Raw genomic sequence first — 20875 nt, 5'->3', positions numbered from 1 at the left:
TGAATGCTCTTAGAAACGCAACTTTTATACTCCATTTTTACATAAAGCCCTTACCGTGGGGGGGGGGGGGTCCCACAGCCTCTCCCGCTCGATCGCTTCGGTATCTCACACTGTCAAAAATATTGTGCCCCCTTCGGGATTTTGCCCCCCCAAAACTGAAAGTGTTCCGGCGCGCCTGCGGCGGGGCATCAGTCCATTTAATTTTACCCGTATACACGATGGTCATTGGTACTCTCAAGGATGTCCGCAAGACAAATTTGGAGCCCTCTGGAAGTATCGTGTTTGCCATGAGCATAGTTCTGAAGCGTACACAGTAAAAAAAGAATTATACAACGCTGTTTACAATATGAACCTAAGAACCTTACAGTAATTGTTTAAGCTACAAAGTTTAATTTTCGATACCTAATCTTCAATAAATTAAACATGATTGTTTAAACGGTTAAACAAATACTGCGAGGTTCATATAGTAAACAGCGTTGTATAACATCTTAAACAGTGTTTTTACTGTGTAATTAAGGTCCACAGTACGTTATCTACATCTACGTTAGCCACCCGGCCGGCGGGGCATCAGTCAATTCAATTTTACCCCTACACACGATGGTCATTGGTACTCCCAAGGATGTCTGCAAGGCAAAACTGGCGCCCTCTGGAAGCGTCGTGTTCGCCATGAGCATAGTGTTTCAGGGCCCGAGCTGCAGGATCTACGTCACCTACCCAACTAGGCATCCATATGTAAGGAGTCCATTTAGCTCTCCCCGGAAAGAACTCTTCAAATACCATTCGGTAGTAGTAGGACTCCTTTGTTGTTGGAGGGTTGAAAGGAAATGTAATTGGAGATTCATCCATCATATTATCTGTGATCTGGACAAAGCAATAAGGATGCTTTAAAGGGATATTCCGGGCTGAAAATATTTATATCTTAATAAATAGAATGCACATCGTCATGAATATTCATTAGGTGGGCTGATGATGTCACACCCCCACTTTCCTTTTTCTTATGTTATTACATGAAATTATGTTTCATTTTTTGATACATGTGTAAATGATGTGTCCCCATTATGATGACATTAGTTGCGGCAATACATAACTAATGCACTTAATCAGTTGTCAATCCAAGTGTTTTAGTTCTTGGTATAAAAATTTTGAATAAAGCTTATTTCCTATAATAAAATACAAAAGAACAAGTGGGAATATGACATAATCGCCCACCTAATTAATATTCATAAAGACATGCCTTGAACTGTTTCAATGAAATAATGCCAATCTTTAAAATTCAATAACTTCATTTTGTTATCCGACTTTGATCAAATTTTTAGCATTTTGCTTTGTGAATTTTACTTTATTTATTGAGACAGAAATATATACAGCCTGGACCATCCCTTTAATACGGTGTACTTTTTTCAAACCTGTGAGACTAAACAGGAGCTTCATTCTGAACGCAGTAAAATAAAAGTGAATACCATTAGTGTAACCATCATAAAAATTCACAATAACAAATTAATTTTTACTTTATATTTGCATTGAGTGTTCTAACCTACGATGTTACTTTGAATAACATAATTTCAATAACTACAAGTAATATATTTACGGTATTAAACCACAAGCTGCCAAGCGTAACTAAAAATACATAATAGAGTAAAGAAACGGACTGAAAAGATGGAACAATCTCCTGTGTATATATACATGATATAGTAATTAAAAACAAAAGTACAAAGATGGGCATAGTTACACAAGACAAAGAGGGCGCTGCTCAGTATAAGGATTTGCTGCATTGAGATCTCGGCAGGGCCAATGCAATTTTCAGCTATTGGTGCTACGAAATACTTACTTGGTTTATATTTTGTTGAAAATTAAGTATAAGTTAACTGATGAAACTTTGATCTTCGATCTGAAATATCAATTTATGTTCTGTTTTACCATTTTTTCTTAGGTTTGTATTTTTTTCCTTTTCCTTCTCCTTATGCTCTATCATAAGGGGGGGGGGGGGTGTTTAGTGGGCGAAATGTGGCGGAGAGTGTGTTTTTCTTTTGTGTGTTTGTGATTTATTGTACTTTCCTCAACATCATGATTTAATTGTATTGTAAAGGGGGAAACATGTTCAAATTGAGATTTATCTATAGTTTATTAAAGTTTATTTGTATTTTATTCAGATATATTTCTAGAAGTCAGAAGTTTTTATTTCGCATCGCTATTTCCTTTGTGATTATTAATATTTACGGATTAATTCTTAGTTTACTATTCAAATAATCATTTTAGATTGTTTTCTTTGTATGAATTCTGATGCAATTATGTTAATCATTTCATCTTATTCACTATGTTCACATGTTATATATAATGATGACGAAAAAAATATGATTTTAGAGCAAAACAAAAAAAGGATTAGAGTTAAAGACAGAAAACGATATCTGGATATATAGTAACAAAAATAAGACCAATATAGTAAACGAAAAATGTAGAGTAATGCAAATGTCAAACAAAGACTGACCAAACTGTACACACTTAAAATAAAATAAGTTCCTGCAGCAGAGTCTGGAGAACAGCTGTACATCTTACAGAATTGCGTAATCTTACAGAAAATTGGTATTTGGTGTATGGAATCTTACAAATTTCCTTAAATAAAATACCTTTTTCCCCTTTTTAAACAGACCTGTTCTGTTAAATTGCAGAAAATTCCTTTTTTGTGAATTTACAAAACGATTCTGTTATTGCTTTTTGCAAAATCTTCTGTTTCTTTTCTGTAAAATCACAGGTTCTTAACAGTGCAGGTGATTAATTTGTAGGTAGAATTTACATTTCTACCTGCCCCGAAATCTTAAGAAAAACATTGAAAATACCATACCTGTTGTTCGAAGTGCTCCTTGAGAATAACATACCACGACTTCTCAACCGAAGACACACCGTCAGTAAACCCTTCCTTGGTCCTCCACAGTATCTCTTCCGGAAGGAAATCTCCATCGTCGAAGGACTTCCGGATCAGAAACTTTTCGATACCGTTGATCGGTCGACGTAACTCCGGTGGGAGAGAGAGGTAGTACGATGTGAAGAGGTGGTCGAGGAAGGGCACCCGGATTTCAAGGCTATAGGGTGCAAACCACAAATAACAAATCTGATTTGGTTACAATTCGTAATTCCGAAGGTTCGTAATTCCGAAACACGTAAAATTGCCTATACCTCGATGTTCGTTAATCCGAATACGTAAAAGGGTTCGTGAATCCGAACATTTGTGGCGTTATTCCGAAGATTCGTTATTACGAAAGTTCGATAATCCGAAAACGAAATAAGGTTCGTCGTTCCGAAGGTTCGTTTGTCCGAAAACGAAATACGGTTCGTTAATCATTTCGTTTTCGGACTAACGAACCTTCAGAATTAAGAACCTCATTTCGTTTTCGGACTAACGAACCTTCGGAATCACGAACCTTATTCCGTTTTCGGATTAACGAACTTTCGGAATTACGAACCTTCGGAAATATGAACCTTCGGAATAACCGAACCTTCGGAATGACGAAGCTTCGGAATTACGAATGTAGGCGATCTGTGTTTTCTGTGTGATTTTATAGCACTCTCCCTTCACGCTAAGAAAAATACAACACTGCATGCATGGCAAAGGAGCTGGGCAATGGGTACAATTTTGAACCCTGTTATGGTGCAGAGTAGCAGAGTCGTACTTGTCCGGCACTGGCGGACAAGGGGGGGGGGGTGGAGGAGGGCAAAGCCGGCCCGTTATCCCCCCACCCTTTGTGAGGCACAATCAAAATTTTTAATGTAGAAATGCAATTGAAACAGAAGTGTGCCCCCTCCTTTTGAAAGTGCTTACCTTTTGTTTTTGCTTGTCAATTTCTTTGCGGACGAAATATCTTTATTTTATGTTGAAAACCTTTTTTTTGCTTGTCAAATTTTTCCTCGGGAAAATGCCCCTATCGGTTTTGGAAAATCATGGATCCGCCCCTGCTATCCGGAATTGCAAATTTGCACTTTATAACCCCCTCCAAAAAAAAGACCTATAGTAACAGTTGCACTAAGATGCTACCAATGATATTTCGATAGGTACGTCTCCATATGATCTCAAATTACACCTCCATTCTCCAAAAGTACTATCTCGTTCCAATTAAGGACTCAGGTTCATCAAATTCTGGCAAGGGGCCATGGGCGGCTGAGTAGAATATTATATTTGTGTTGGGGGCACAACAAAAGGTGTCCCTATGAACAAGGATCATCTTCAGCTCAGTCGCCCATGCAAGGGATCCTCTGCACCTCCACCCGACCCCCTCTCTGAGTCGATATTGTCTGAATATCCTACCCATGTGCCGAAGACACACGATCTGCCCTGAGGACATCATACATGTACAAATCTCGTAGGAGTCGCCTGCTCTCTTCATCCCCCGCCTCTATGCTCGGCTGCTTGTAGAAGTAGAGGTATCCTTGAGCAAGCTCGTCCGCACCTTCGCCAGAGAAGACAACCGTTGTATCGGTCTGGTTGCGAATGTACTTGAGCAGGAAGTACATAGCTAGTGCAAGAGAATGGAGGATAATTTATAACTTTGTATTTTCGCGTGAAGCAACCCTTCGAAGAGCATCATTGATGTTTAGCTCTCAAAAGGCAAAAATTGTGCACAAATACAAAACATCTGTGTATATTAGTGCCAAATTGACATGTTGGAAATCGAAATCACGCAACTTCAATAACATTTGTCCAGGGCATTCCCGTTTCCGGAATTCAATTAGTAATCGATCATCTTTCAGCTCAGAATTGATTTCACAGAGTGAGGTTTATGCAAGTGAACTAGATATAAAAAGATCTACGATGACACGATGACATTTAACCGTACGGACTTGTCTGGTGCAACTTCAGATTTGACTTTGAATTGGACTTTAGAATACGGGTTACTAGTGGTCTTTTTGTGTGTTTATAGCATTGCATCTTAGTTTTATTTATTTTTCAGTTGTTTCAAATAGGTACAAACCTATACTTGGTCTGATGCCCATGATGTCATATGTCTCAAGGGAATAGATGACGTCACGAACAGCCGCAATGCCTTGTGGGACAGTGAATGTGATTTCGTGGTGCTCACTGCCGATATGAGAGGATACCTAATAAAAAGACAAACCAGTAAAGAAGTATGCAGTGACAACAAAGAAACCAACTCCAGGGCTCCGTAACACAAAGGTTTGCGATGAACTGCAAATTATGAAAGAACCATACACTGTTAGAAAATATTATTGTTCCTTAAAATAAAAAAAGTTCCTCTAGCAGAGTCTCGACAACACTTGTAATCTTACAAGATTGTGTAATCTTACAGGATATTGGTATTTTGTATATGGAATCTTACAAATTTCCTTAAATAAAACACCCTTTTCCCTTTTTTAAACAGACCTGTTCTGTTAAATTGCAGAAAAAAATCCTGTTTTATGAATTTACAGAATGATTCTGTTATTGCTTTCTGCAAAATCTTCTCTTTTTTCTGTAAAATCACGGGTTTTTAACAGTGCACTGTATCCAATGAAAAAAAAAATCGACCATGCAAGACCCCAATTTACTTCTAAATACAAATGTCATCTGAGATAACTTTATTTTTTTAAATTGTGTTCCTTAAATCCATTATGTTACATATATTATATTATGTTTTGTAGTATTTTCGATCTTAATAATACATAGCATTTATGAGGCGCCGATCTATCTAGTTGCCTATTCAGTGGCGCACTATTACCCCGGCTGTAGCTCCAGCTACTAAAGGCGCTTGGTGCATTCAAGGAAGTAATCCTGCCGGGTACCCATTCACCTCACGTGGGTCGAGTGCAGCACAGTGTGGATAAATTTTTTGCTGAAGGAAAACACTCCATGGCTAGGATTCGAACCCACGAGCCTCTGTTTGAAAGGCGAGAGTCAGAACCACTAGACCACGACGCGTCCACCTTGTTATGTTTATCATAATTATTATGTACAATTGTAGAACGGAACTCAATAAATCAAATCATAAAATATGTATAACGTATTTTTTTTCTCTGAACGTGACACACAAACTGAGCATTTTTACATGAAAGCACGCTTTTAGTGATGTGTGGTATATACAAGGGCGTAGGCTGGTTTGAGCATGGGGAGGTGCACATTCTGGGGAGGTGGAACTTTTAAAGTGGTATAACTATAGGGGGTGCACATCTTCGGAGGTAGAACGAGTTTTGAAAATCAGATGTTGAAAGCAGATGAAGGGATGCAAATTTTGATTTGCTAGCCGGGGTCGGAACTCCTCTGCTTCAGCGGAATAGTGCATGTGCACCCAAGTTACACCGCTATATACTCTACGTCAATGTGTGTACTTTCGTATATATTGAAGTTTTCCCTAAAGGCTTGGTCACACCGCCCGAGCGTTGTTGGAGCGGTAAGGAAAGAGGGTCGAATTTTGCTCACAAAATTGGGGAAAAAATCGAAAACACAAAAAAAACAATCGAAATCGAAAATGGCGAACTGTAGCGAGGGGTGATGATTTTTTCTCTCCGCTCCACGACCGCTCCAACAACGCTCGGGCGGTGTGACCATGCCTTTACATCGGAAACGAGGAAAAATGCTACGGTCTTGCGGGGGGTACTTTCAAGGACAGATACAGAAATCACATCAAATCAATGAAACACGAAAAATACACAAATGAAACTCAACTCTCTAAGTATATATCATGTATATGGAAACTAAAGGAAGCAAATTCCAAATTTGATTTAACGTGGGGGATAGAGAAGAAGTCCAACACTGATCTAAGAAGGAGTGGGCTCTGCAATCTCTGCCTAGAAGAGAAATACGTCATTATCACCAATAGCAAAAAGTGCCTCAACATACGATCAGAAATAATATCAAAGTGCCGTCACAGACACCGGCCAAGACCTCCCAGAAAACCAATCAGGTGTGACGACCCATCGCAGCACGCAGACACAATCAAGTCGTCAAACCATCAGTCTGCCTGAAGATCGCCGAAAGCGTGAAACCGACGGTAGTGGACTGAAGTGACCACGGTATGAATATATATATTATCATATACTGGGTGCATGACATGGTAGGAAAGTCCGGGAGGAAAGTTCCTGTCCTGTTTTTTACGTCAAGACTGCTTTAGTTTGCACTCGATCCTGATACTGCGATACCATCGAGCTCTGGCTCGATGTTTGTCTTGCGGTGGTGATGACGTTTATACAGTGCGTATCAAAAAAAGTTTACACCTTGAAAAAGCCCTGGGAATTAAAAAATATACACCATGTGGGTAATTTTTTTCACATATAAACTTGGGTTTGGGTCTCATCTATCCAATGAAAGTAAAAGTTTTGACAGAATGTTACACTTGAGTGAGCACTGTCCATTTTTGTAAAGCTCGCAGAAATCTGTTTGCGCAGAAATGCTCGTTTTCACGCTGTGTCAAGAGGAAAGGGCGAAATCAAACTTACCCTGCGAAACATTTCTCATACATTTCCCTTGCACTTTTAGTCAATTGAAATAAACGGATACATTCAAGCATTTTGTAACAATTTTGCCACCCAAATTGAAATTTCAACACTTAGTAAGCACAACCTTTACCTTTTTTGTGCCAGCTGGATCTGAGGACATAACTGAATCTGAACGAAAGTTTATATCAGACATCTCCAGCATTTTTTCACTAAGTTTTTATCATTTAAAGTGGGTTTACATTTCATTTTTCATTCAATACTTGTTTCTCCACACTTTTCCCAAGCTTGACAATGATTAACAAAATGAAAATCAAGCCCAAGCCATTTTATGTAAATCACAACTCAGTGTAATGCAAATGTCGTCACGATGGCCTCGGTGTTTGGGCTAATGGGGTGGGGCGCAATGCGCTTCTCGAAGTGTTTTGGGCAAGGAAACAAGTTAAATAGGGTATAGAAGATATCTTGAAATTAATTTACTAGCTAATTTCCACATGTTTTTCATGATTAAGGTCTACTTTTATTCGCAAAACTATTTCAAGGTTCTGCGCAAATCATTTTTCACTAGCTTTTCAAAAGTAAGTGGTGCCCACTCAAGCGAAAATATTTTTCGACAGTTATATCGTCATTTGCTTAAATGGATATGTACCAATGTTAAAATGTGGAAAAATCTTCAGGATATTACAAATATATAATTTTACAGGATTTTTTCTAAGTGTAAACTTTTTTTTTGATACGCACTGTATAATTATAAGGGTGCATGTGAGAATGATGGGGCCAGAAGATGGTGAACACGGTTTTTATCATGAATTGTGACATTTGTAGAATGCCACTTTTGGGGGTTTAATGTACCTTTCTTGCTGCAGCTATGTCCGGGCTTCCGTCCATCCCTATAGAGAATGTCTGTAGCGGGTACCCCCTTGGATGTTCACCTAGAATTTTAGAGACCGAGGCTGCGACAAGACTGGAATCAAGACCACCTTTAAGATGATTTGAATGCATGGAAGATGTTTCTTTACTTTTGAAATCGGAACATGTAAAATCACGGGAGGAATACAAAAATCCTTAAAGGTCAAGTCCACCTCAGAAAAATGTTGATTTGAATCAATATAGAAAAATCAGACAAGCACAATGCTGAAGATTTCATCAAAATCGGATGTAAAATAAGAAAGTTATGACATTTCAAAGCTTCGCTAAAATAGTTATATGAACGAGCCAGTTACATCCAAATGAGAGAGTTGATGATGTCACTCACTCACTATTTCTTTTGTTTTTTATTGTTTAGATTATACAATGTTTCAATTTTTACGTATTTGACGATTGGGACCTCCTTGCCTGAAGCACAAAATGTTAAAATAATGGAATTCCACGTGTTCAGGGAGGAATGAAACTTCATTTCACATGGCAATGACGAGAAAATCAAAATATTTCATATTTCAAACAATAAAAAAACAAAATAAATAGTAAGTGAATGACATCATCGACTCTCTCATTTTGATGTAGCTGGCTCGTTCATATAACTGTTTTTTTTTTGGTGAAAAGAAGCGAAACTTTGAAATCTCATAACATTCTTATTTTACATCCGATTTTGATGAAATTTTCAGTGTTATGCTTGTTGAATTTTTCTCTTTTTATTCAAATCAAGTTTTTTGTTGGGGTGGACTCGTCCTTTAAATAAAAAAAGAAAAAACACCAACGAAAAGAGGTGAAAAGTTAAATTCTCTTCGCTCTTCTATCATAGAATTATCATCTCAGTCTCATTTGTTATGAGAAATATTCTTGTGTTCCACGAATTACGAGTCAGATATTAGGACATTTTCGGAATTAAACCTTTTAACTCCTATTTTCATTGACAAATCCAAACCCCAAATCAATCCACATAATTTTTGTACCAGCCTTATTATACAATGTTATAAATCAAGTTACCTGACAATAAACATCCAATGCGTCGAGCACTCATCAACCGTTTTCTAACAGCGTCCTCAAAAAGACGACGGACGTTTGATAGGATGTCATCAGATAGACCGACTGTAACCATGGAAACAAAAAGGTTGTTGAACATAAACATGTACATGTATTTTGTAATGATATGACTATGAATATATAAGAGAGACATGAAAGAGAAAGTGAAAATGACACCAAAAAGATAGGAATAAAAAAATTAGCGAAAATTGGAAAGCATTGCAACCATTCTTTAAAATTTTGGGAGAAAGAATTATAAAGAGGAGAAAACACGGTTCCTAGGGTAAGGTACTTGACAGAAAACCAACCAACTTTTGAGTAATTTCAAACCAATGCTAGATCATTTTCATTTAACAAATTTCTAAAATGTGTCTGTTTTTCTCATCAAAATCATCTTGCACTACTTCTAGCCATCATTCTATTTTAACCAAATTCTGCACACTCACTGAGATGGGGTTTCATCATAGGAAAATTTACTGTTGTTTATTAATTATGGTAATTACTGCATTATTATGATGTATCTTTTTAGGATTTCAAAACGGATAGAAATAAATAAACTAGTGGAAAAACAATTGTTTAAGAAATATCTATCAAGTGATTATGTTTTGATTTTTTCCCCCGATCATTCCCCTTTTTCCATTGTTTATTTTTACACTCTAAATATTTGCACTGTATGCAACTGAGTAGTAGAGACTCTCTCAAGAATGATACAAAAAATAACATACATTCGACGTTTATGTCAAGATCGATATCATTCGACTTGGGTTTGGAATCGATCGAATGAAATCGGACTGGATCCGATGCAGCCGAGACCCTTCCATCAGGAAGAATGTTGAAAGTTTGAACGTGACCCGGAAGGAACCAGTTGATATCACTTCCGTTGCAGAGACTGACCAGCCCTAAGTGTCAAAGATGATGACAATGACAATAATGATTACTGTTATAAAAAAACACCTTTGATTATGGTTCATTCAATTTAATTTCCTTGGTTAGAATATTATGCCTAACTCAAATGTATATATATACGTTATTGTCTTGCAACACATAGCCAACGGTATATTACTTTAATCATCAAGAAATTATAGTATAAATACTACGGTAATTAGATTCTCGCACAGTGTACAAGAAGAAAAAAAAGAAGATTAGGAGGAGGAAAAGGAGCAGGAGAAGGAGAAGAAGGAGAAGAAGATGAAGAAGAAAAGAAAAAGGAGAAACAAAGGAGACAAAAAACTTTTAAAATACCTTTGGCCTCGGAACAGAGTAAGAGTGAATCACTTTGAGTTGAAGTAAAGAGTGGTTTGATCCCATATGTGTCGCGTCCAAGATGAACCTAAAGTGAGAGCGAGAAACATGATTGGACTTTGATATGAAAAGCTGAAGTATATTTGACAGTTATATTAAAATATTATCATGCTTCACCCATTTCACTTTTGTTTTCGTTATTTTTCAATTTTTTCCTTGATGAAGATTTTTGTTTTGCGACAGGGTCAGTGAATCAACTAACCAAACAATCAACCAACAAAGCAATCGATCGATCAATCAATCAATAAATAAATAAATAAATCAATCAATTAATAAATCAATCAATCAATCAACCAACCAACCAATCAATCAACCAATCAATCAACCAATAATATCAATCAATCAACCAACCAACCAATCAATCAATCAATCAACCAACCAACCAACCAATCAATCAATCAATCAATCAACCCACCAACCAACCAATCAATCAATCAATCAATGAACCAACCAACCAGACAAGCAATCAATCAATCAACCAACCAACCAATCAATCAACCAACCAACCAACCAATTAATCAATCAATCAACCAACCATCCAACCAATCAATCAACCAACCAATAAATATCAATCAATCAATCGGATCAATCAATCAACCAATCAATCAGTCAATCAATCAATCAACCAATTAATCAATCAACCAACCAATAAATATCAATCAATCACTCAATAAACCAATAAATATTAATCAATCAGTCAATCAATCAATCAATCAATCAATCAGTCAATCAATAAATCAACAAATCAATCAACCAACCAACCAATAAAAATCAATCAATCCATTAACGAACCAATAAAAATCAATTAATCAATCAATCCATTAATGAACCAATAAAAATCAATCAATCGAACGAACGATCGCTCTATCGATCGATCGATCGATGGAGGTGCCGTGGCCGAGTGGTGTATGGCGCCTGGATATACAATCATGTAAAGTCCGGGGTTCGATCCCGGTCGCGGCACCTATGCACGTGAGCAAGGCATTTAATCTACATTGCTCTTTTATTCTACTTTCAAATAAATGGAAATGCTATGTGCATTATTGGTCACTAGGTGTGCAAGAGAACCCATAACCACACACAACTATCCTAAATCTCAGACGGTCTCAACCAAAGGGGGGCGTTTCATGAAAGGACTTGTCGGACGTTTTATCCGACAAGTCCCATTTTATCCGACAGTTACCATAGGAACAGTGCCTCACAGCCAATCAAATTCATGGAAAGATGTCAGATCTGACAACTTGTCGGATGAAAATATTGATGAAACGCTCCCCTGGTCTCAACCCTTCATAAATTACTACAATTTAATAAGCTATAACCGTTTATGATACATAATTACTACAAACGAAGGTGCCTTTAAGAAGAAAAAGGGAAATAAAAGGTAGGAGAGAGGAAAGGAAGTGGATGAGAAAATGTCAAGCAAGAAATGAGTCAAAAGAAAATGGAAGGTGAAAGGTGAGAAGAGAAAAAGAGGCAACCTTCAGAAAAGAATAAAAGAATGTAAGTTCGGACCAATCAATCAATCAATCATTTATCGTGATTATGTCGTACAAATTGGCCGTTTAGACAGAGTTAAGCGTTTAAAAAGATATTCCCTATCATGCTGTGTAAATTAAGACAAGCTTGAATGAGTGAAGAGGTGTCAAACTATTCTGACAAAGCAATTAATGTTTTATTTGTTGACAGTGGTTGGACAAAGTTCTTGTACAATAAACCAGTGCCAGCTAATCTATTATAATGTTATGAAATTATCTCATTCCGTTCATATTATATTATCGAGATAACAATATGGGAACGAACTGTACAAATTACATGTGTTATAAACTGCAGGGTCATTAATTCTGGATTGTCTGCATTTGGACCCTCTCACAGCCCGAGGGGTGAAGAGGGGGGGGGGGGGGTCGAATCCACCATACCTTCTAACTCTGAAATTCGTGTCTTAAATTGTTAAGGGAGATCAAAAGTTCACCTTGAAGAAGATTTTGTTGTAAATTACAAGTAAAAATAAAGACTAAAAATACTGGTAAAGGTTTGAGGAAAATCCCTTTAAAAGAATTCAAAGTTAATAAGATTTAATCTTTTTTTATTTGTGACGTCATAAATGAGCAGCTGCCCTAGATATGTAATATATCTTTTATGTGTAATGTATATCTTTTTAATGGTTTGTGATGACTTATATATTTTTTTTCAGGAGCGGATATGAAATAATTTGTTTGTTAATTGAAGGTACGATATAGACTACCATAATTTCATTGATATTTCACTACACGATACACGGGGAAGCTGCTCGCAGACGTCCCAAATTAAATAAAAAAGTATCTTGAATTAAAAAATTCACCAGTATTAATAAAAAAAATGCCATTTGTTTTAACCTTTTCTAACAAACTTTTTGTAAGTGTGAAACACTTCACATTGAATTCTATTGCTCTTACTTTCGACGAAAATTGCCATAATACGTCACTCATTTTGGATATTGTTTAGTTAAAGTCTGGACTGAAGAGCAAGTACCCAGACAAGAAGAAAGCAATAATGATAACATGAGTCCGTTTGGATTTTGTACCTGTTTTTTGCTGGTGTCCAGTATGCAGAAGGCAAACACGCCGTCTAACATGGAAGCAGCGAAATGAGCCCCACCTTTCACATAGAGATGAATGATAGCTTCTCCGTCCACGTCGGTCTCATAAGGCAGATTATAAACCGATTGGACCTATGGATAAGGCGTAAAATGTATGTTATTGAAAATTGCGATCCCAACCTGCAAACAATAATCCAGGCAGCGGGGCGCCACAACCCACATGGGTGGGGCCAGGAAGGTGACGATCTCTCTTCTCATTTTCCATGTTGTGTAAAAGTATATGTAGGAAAGAAAAAAAGAGAAAAGAAAGAAAAGAAGGAAGAATGACAGATAAAGAAATTGCGGTCGTGTAATACCATATTACTATAGTGGAACAAATAAATTTATTATTATTTAATAATAATAATAATAATATTCCGCATTTATATAGCGCTAAATACATCGGAGCGACGTCTCTAAGCGCTTTACAGACATATTATTACCCCGGTCATCGGATCCTTGCATGCCTGCATACAACGTATGCACCTTCTCCACTCACTGGGGAGCATCCCAACAAGAGTTCCAAGACTAAATTGCTAGGCATACTACATATAGGCTTTCACATCCTGCCGGGTACCCATTTAAAACCTGGGTGGAGAGTGGCAAAGTGTGGACTAACGCATTGCCAAAGGACGCTAGGCCATGGTGGGATTCGAACACACGACCCTCTGATTACAAGGCGAGAGTCAGAACCGCTACACCACGACGCTTCCATTTAGCCCCCCCCCCCCTTCCCATATCAAATGCCTGGGAGCTGCCCCTAATGTCATGCAGGCAGCTGTAGGCCTAATGATAGACGGTGAATCAAGAAATACACGGAAAGAATTTAAAAGTAAAGGGGGGCGCTGAGCCGAACTTGGGGTTGGGGGCGCTAACATGAATGATATAACAATCTGAAAGTCATTTTCCCGTCTAGGGGTGATGGTTCCTGAAAAAAAACCCTTGGTTCCTCGGCCTCTGGAACGGGCATGACCCCCCCCCGCCCTCCGCTGGCCAAAATGAGGGTCGGAAGAAGTCAAGAGGAAGAAGAGGGGGGGGGGGGCGGGGATTGCAAAATATGTAATTATTATGAATCCGAACTCTATACATTCGCATCTCTGAGTGTTAAGTTTTGATTTCTTTTTAGTGGGGCTAATCGGCAATCATGTTCATGTTACCATGGTAGTTACCATTAACGGGCAAAGTTGCCATAAAAGTCATTTTTATGCAACGTGGCCCTTGTCATAAAATGTTGTGTAAGAGAGGAGAAACAAAATGATGAAACTTTAAAAGAAAGGAAATGAAAAGATCAAAATCCATGTCTCATTGTTCGAAATGAAATCTGAAATAGAAGTACTCCGGAAATTAATTTTGCTTTATTGATCGTGGGCTCGGCAGCCACTGTACAGTGGCTATCGACAAGGCTATATCCCTTCTGTTGAACACCAAAAAGGGTAGCAGCAGATCGCATCGTTTTTAAGGTCTTTTGATCTGACTTGGCTGGCCTGGGGCTCGAACTCCCGGTTGTGAGACAGACGCTCTACCAACTGAGCCAACACACCGGTTGGAGGAGCAATACGAGAGTTACGGCTCTTTTATGACATTATTAATAAATATGGTCTTCAGTATATTTGTTACGCAGATGGTATACAACTGTATTGCTCCTTTGACCCGCGATCTTTTGAAAATATCAATGAAACACTTGAGAAAACCCCCTTTTGTATTTCAGAAATAAGTAGGTGGATGTCATCTAATTATCTCCAGCTGAATAATAGCAAAACTGAATTCATAGCTCTCTGTTCTTCTGCCCGCCATCTGCAATTAATATCACATATCCAGCTTAATGCTATGGTCAAAGCATCCCCATCTTCACTTAAACTACTGTTCTTGGAGTATGCATCGATAACATGTTCACACTGTCTGCTCAATTAAATCAGGTTGTCCGCAATTGTAATGATCATCTCAGCAATTTGTGGAGGATTCGTTGATTCATTGATCTTAAGACAGGTCACCATGCTGTGCGAGCACTTATTCTTTCTCGGTTGGATTACTGCACTAGCTTATACACTGTTTTGTCAGCTAGGGATAGAAGAAAACTTGAGGTTATTCAGAATCGTGTCGCTCGATTAATTTTTGTTTTTGGATCCCGAACTCATCCTACACCCCTACTTAAGGGAACTCCACTGGCTACCTCTATTCCAACGTATTCAGTTCAAAGTCTGTTTATATGTATACAAAACTCTAAATCAATTGACACCCGAATGTCTTAATAATACCAACAAATTATACACACCCTCTCGTAATCTTCGTTCAATCACTGACACATGCAGACTTTGCAATCTCTTGTCAAAACTCTCCTCTGCCGAAAAACGTTTTGCTGTTGCAGCTACCAAGACGTATTGGAATGCTATCCCTCTTTCAATAAGAAATGTTTCCTGTGTTCTTGGCTTCAAATCTTCCATTAAGACATTTACCTTTTCCCTCGATAATTATTTTCCCTTTTATCTTGAATATTGTAGTAATTATTGCAAATGTTAAATTGTTTTTCAATTCAATTCAATTCTTTTATTTCATTTCCATTCAAAACATAAATACAAAGTAATATAAAACAATACAAATCAAATACAATTTTACAGAAGGGCATTCTTACTTCGTAAAAAAAACACAGTATAATATAGAGCATAAATGGATATGGAAATGGAAATGAGGGGGATCCGCTAAAAAGCAAAGCTTGTAAAATTGTGGATCCCCCTTGGAAAAGAAGAAATTATAGTCGACTTACTATATGTGTACATGCATGTATTACAGGAAAGAAAAAGAGAAAAAGAAATCATATTGACGGAAACATAAAAACTGAACAAATGCAAAGCTTTTCACACAAATGCAAAGCTTTTCATACATTGTACGCGCTATGGGGCACACATGAGTAATACAGACCCCCATTCACTCACGTGTTATATCATAGCTCATCAAAAAATCATTAAAAATCAATCCCTCGATAGATTTTGCTTTAATTCACTGACATTAGTCACAATTAACAGTGCATTAAGACTTGATATGTTAATCAGGTACTTGCCCAGCTCAATCAAAAGTTAAATGGCCTGAAATAAGACTAACCATAATTTCGGCCAGTTCATCGCCAGAAAAACCAGAACTGCATTGTGGGTAATAATGATTAAAATGAAATACAAAAATGCAGTCTAGCCTTCCCAAACGCCTTGATTATGAAAGAGTATGAACATAGCATTATGTCTATCGTTTTTCTTTTGATATACAAACATTTGATCTATTTTTAATGAATTATTTTAATCAACAAAGTCATGTGATCTTTACTTACGCCTGTCCGGCATGCATTGCGCGCAGATGAATTACACTCGTGTGCCCTATACTGTGGGTCAAATGACGAAAAGTTGAAAATTTTGGTCTCAAAAGAAAGAGTGAGTTCTCCTGAAGAGATTGATACCTTGCATTCAATACCTAATCTGACTAAACGCGTAAAAGAAAAGAAAACGTCTCATTAGACACCCCTCAATTTAATGTAAAAATGCAGTGTTCCATTCATATATTTTGTGCGCTTCCTATGGTATTGCAGCTACAAGTTCTACTTGCTTGATGTCCATCAATTGGCTAAATATGTATTGTGTGGATTTACAACTTCTTGTTTACATGTTTAATTTCGTTCGAGGTGATTTATTACCTATGTATTCGCATAAGAATAAACAAAGTAAATAAAAGAAAATTGATAACAAACAAAGATTGTAAGCATTTCTTTTGCTCATTCGCCACTCTTCCCTATTATAACCGTTAATTTGGAGGAAGAAGGGGGGGGTGTTAAAGGCATCAACCCCGCCCTGCTTTCAAGCCAGGAGGATGGGGGTATGTACCCCGACTCAGCACCCCCCCCCCCTCTCCAGTAGCTTTCAACGAAGTGAATAGTATTCAAGTGCGCAATCTATGATGTATCTGACTGAGACAAGTTTATGTATTTTAATGTTTTGTTCATCTTTCTTTCTCTGCGTGCTCTAAATATTGAAAATAGGAATCCTGATGATAATTAGAAGTTATTCATCATTTTGAAGTTCCTACTAGTACTTGTTTCATTTCACACTCTCAAACCAACCAGATCTCCTATTGGCAGTAGAAACTCGCATATCTGCATGATAAATGATAAGCATTAAATATATATTTGAAAGCGTCATTCCAGCATAGTAAGCGATAAATGCACTAAATGCCGAGTAATATACTTATCATCTGTTGTTAAACATAACCTATATCACTTTACATAAAACTGTTTGAAGCATCCTCACCACCGATTTCTAGCAGACGACGCCCAGCCATAGCAACGACAGTGTAGAAGTGTAGTCGCGATATAGGGCACACATGAGTAATACAGACCCCCATTCACTCACGTGTTATATCATAGCTCATCAAAAAATCATTAAAAATCAATCCCTCGATAGATTTTGCTTTAATTCACTGACATTAGTCACAATTAACAGTGCATTAAGACTTGATATGTTAATCAGGTACTTGCCCAGCTCAATCAAAAGTTAAATGGCCTGAAATAAGACTAACCATAATTTCGGCCAGTTCATCGCCAGAAAAACCAGAACTGCATTGTGGGTAATAATGATTAAAATGAAATACAAAAATGCAGTCTAGCCTTCCCAAACGCCTTGATTATGAAAGAGTATGAACATAGCATTATGTCTATCGTTTTTCTTTTGATATACAAACATTTGATCTATTTTTAATGAATTATTTTAATCAACAAAGTCATGTGATCTTTACTTACGCCTGTCCGGCATGCATTGCGCGCAGATGAATTACACTCGTGTGCCCTATGGTACTTTTTGTTTTTAGCGCCTCTGATCCATTATTATTATTATTATTCTATGTAAATTTCAAAGTGGCAACTTTGTAAGTTAATTATGACAAAGTGGTATGAACAATTTTCCCCATAGGCCATTCAATCATTGGGAATTCATAGGCCCTAGTTTTATTCAAGTACTTATGTTTCCCTGAGCCAGCATTCAAAATACTGGATCCCATTACATAAAAGTTACCTAACTTTGTCATCCTATGTTAACTACCATGGTAACGATGACCAACAGCCAATCAGAAAAAAAGATTCCTTGCAAGTTACAATTGGATGGCAAAGTTACCATAATGGTCACTTTTATGCACGAGGGCCCAGGTATAGAGCATTATTTAGGTCCTCAAGAAAAACAAAAAATGAAGTTAAACTTTTGAAGAAAAAAATACGTAGGCCTATTGGAGTAACTGTAGTCTTTGTCTTACATCACTATTACATCACCAATGCGGCCAAGCTACGTAGGTATAGTGATTACCAATTCATATTTTTGTCATTGTTAGTCCGATATTGTTCACTTACATAATAAGGGATATTGTCCAGTTTGTCTGATTTTTCCTTTTTCCTCTAAAAGCAACTTTTTATTTGGATTGGATTCCCATTTAAACTATCTCTATCATGCATGCGTGATTAGTTCCAATCAGTGAACATTTGACTTAGAAAACCTATAAAAAGGACTTTAAAGGCCTGGTCCCACTGGCAGACAGACACAAAACGTACCCATGACGGATACAACAGACAAGCAAAAAATGCAAAATTATTGTGTGGTGGCTCTATCCATTTTCATCCGCTCCAGACAATGGACATAATGAGGAAACAATGAAATCACAGTTGACGGATGCTCGATGGGTGGAGAGCGTAGGAAACACGTGTGCGAAGACAACGGATACATAACGTTTTCGAACGGATTCTTTTCCGATTTACATCCTCCCTGTATCCGTAAGTGCAGTGGGACCAAGCCTTCACATCCAACAGTAGGCCTACTGTTCCCAACCGATAGCCCGTGAGAAAGATTTTTTTTAAGCATTTGAAAGATCAGATCTGACAGACGCCTATTATTATGCGAACATGAATAATAGCCTGAGTGTAAATGCGTGCAGTCTATCGTGACAGTGAATATTAAGGAAATTCGGGTGTGTTAATAGAATTCAACCCATTCTTATAGTATAGAATAATTCGACTTGTGAACAAGTAACTTTGGCGGCCATTACTGAGGTTATCAAAAGACGTCGAATCGGCGTATTTTTCATTAATGTAATATACAATGAGTGGGTGCCCAGGTGCGTTTCTAGGTCGGTGGTGCATCGATTATATTTTGTCAGGAGTAATTGAAACTCATCCCCAGCTCGAAGAAAGCCAAACTTACAAAGAGCATTCAAACCTTAGTCATGCATATTAATGGGGCATGTTCCATTAAGTTTGATCGCAAGTGAATCAATATCACGCGCAAGTCTCGCATGCACGCTTTTGATTGGCTGAAAGTTTAAGTTGCAAATGATTTTTAGAGTTGCATTTGATTGCCAATCTTTCTGCAACAGGGTCCTTGGTCCAGTCTTACAAAGAGTTACGATAAATTGATCTATGGAAAGCCAGCAAATGTCAACATCTAAAATACACGTTTGTTCAAAATATTATCTAGATTATGGTGTAGGCCTACATTCATACATTTAATGTTTTCTTGACAATTCAGTATGCTTACCTTTCTTTGCCACTACTTTGAGCAAAATTCATGTAGAGAAAACATATGACGTTGATCTGGATTTCCATTGAGGTCGATCGGAGCAATCGTAACTTTTTGTAAGACGGGCCCTATTCTATTACATGTGCAAAATATCTGCTGGAATTAAATCTATATAGAACGTGCAAACCTGAAACTCGATACCCAGAGGAGAAAGCGTGTCAGAAGTTTTATCTGGCAAAACCTGTTTTAACCTGCAATGATATAGTAACAGTGCTTCTCAGCCTACACTGTAAACACTGCGGTGTTAAAACTGACACCAATTGGTGTTAATAGAGGACCACACACTGAGGTGTTAAAATTACACCCTAGAGATTAAACATAAGACTAAAGAGTGTAAATGTAACAACAAAAGGTGTTGTAATAACACCTTTACGTGTAAAACTAACACCACCAATTTAACACCGGTGTAAAATAACTGGTGTGGTCCTCTATGTACACCGGTTAACACCACAGTTTTTGCTGTGTATCAAAACAAACGAATGTTGACAGATCTGACAACTTTTCAGACGACAAAATGTCGCTGGGAAGATTCCCTGACCACGAAACTAACACGTTACCTTCTTGAAGTTGTATATCTCGCCGTTGTATATCATCCATAGGTGAGGATATTGCTTCAACCGCATAGGCTGCATCCAGTACGATCCCCCAACGATGTTCAGCCGGTGAAATCCAAGAAAACATGGGCATTTGGGCACGTCGGGGACGTGTTCGAAACGGAATCCGTCGGGCCCTCGATGGCTCACCTTGGCGGCAGAGGATGTCAGGCGGGCCACATCCTCGCTGCTTTTTGGTGACCAAGTGCCTCCAAAGAGCGCCCATATCCCACACATGATCGGAAGAGCTTTATTGAATCCCAGGCCGATTGAACCTGCGAGCGAGGTCGGTAGGATGGTCAAGCAACGGAGTTGAGTACGGGTGATAAGACGCGTTCGTTTTGCACGTTGGATGCCACTCCGACGATCGACAACCTTTTTGTGCGGATAGTAGT

General features: G+C 37.8%; 1 protein-coding gene across 1 annotated transcript; it reads right to left on the bottom strand.

Moving 5' to 3' along the window:
- Window positions 1-580: 580 nt before the first annotated feature.
- On the bottom strand, window positions 581-20720 carry LOC121426902 (asparagine synthetase [glutamine-hydrolyzing]-like). The gene is made up of 10 exons (XM_041623309.1): window positions 20445-20720; window positions 13241-13387; window positions 10621-10708; window positions 10104-10277; window positions 9343-9444; window positions 8269-8396; window positions 4962-5088; window positions 4298-4505; window positions 2840-3077; window positions 581-861 (listed from the first exon to the last, which is right to left on the bottom strand). Exons 1-10 carry the CDS (start codon window positions 20715-20717, stop codon window positions 589-591), a joined length of 1758 nt encoding a protein of 585 aa, XP_041479243.1. The 5' UTR covers window positions 20718-20720; the 3' UTR covers window positions 581-588.
- Between the last annotated feature and the right edge of the window lie 155 nt (window positions 20721-20875).

Source organism: Lytechinus variegatus, chromosome 13, assembly GCF_018143015.1.
Source record: "Lytechinus variegatus isolate NC3 chromosome 13, Lvar_3.0, whole genome shotgun sequence".
NCBI lineage: Eukaryota > Metazoa > Echinodermata > Echinoidea > Temnopleuroida > Toxopneustidae > Lytechinus > Lytechinus variegatus.
This window is presented reverse-complemented; position numbering and strand designations above follow the sequence as displayed.

What these genes read in the sequence shown, in the direction of transcription:
- LOC121426902 (XM_041623309.1), bottom strand. Translation starts at nt 20,717, where the DNA reads ATGTGTGGGATATGGGCGCTCTTTGGAGGCACTTGGTCACCAAAAAGC. An exon ending in TGGACACCAGCAAAAAACAG is followed by an intron (nt 10,709 to 13,240) that starts GTACAAAATCCA and finishes CTCTCACTTTAG; the next exon opens with GTTCATCTTGGACGCGACAC. An exon ending in CGTGTGTCTTCGGCACATGG is followed by an intron (nt 3,078 to 4,297) that starts GTAGGATATTCA and finishes TGCACCCTATAG; the next exon opens with CCTTGAAATCCGGGTGCCCT.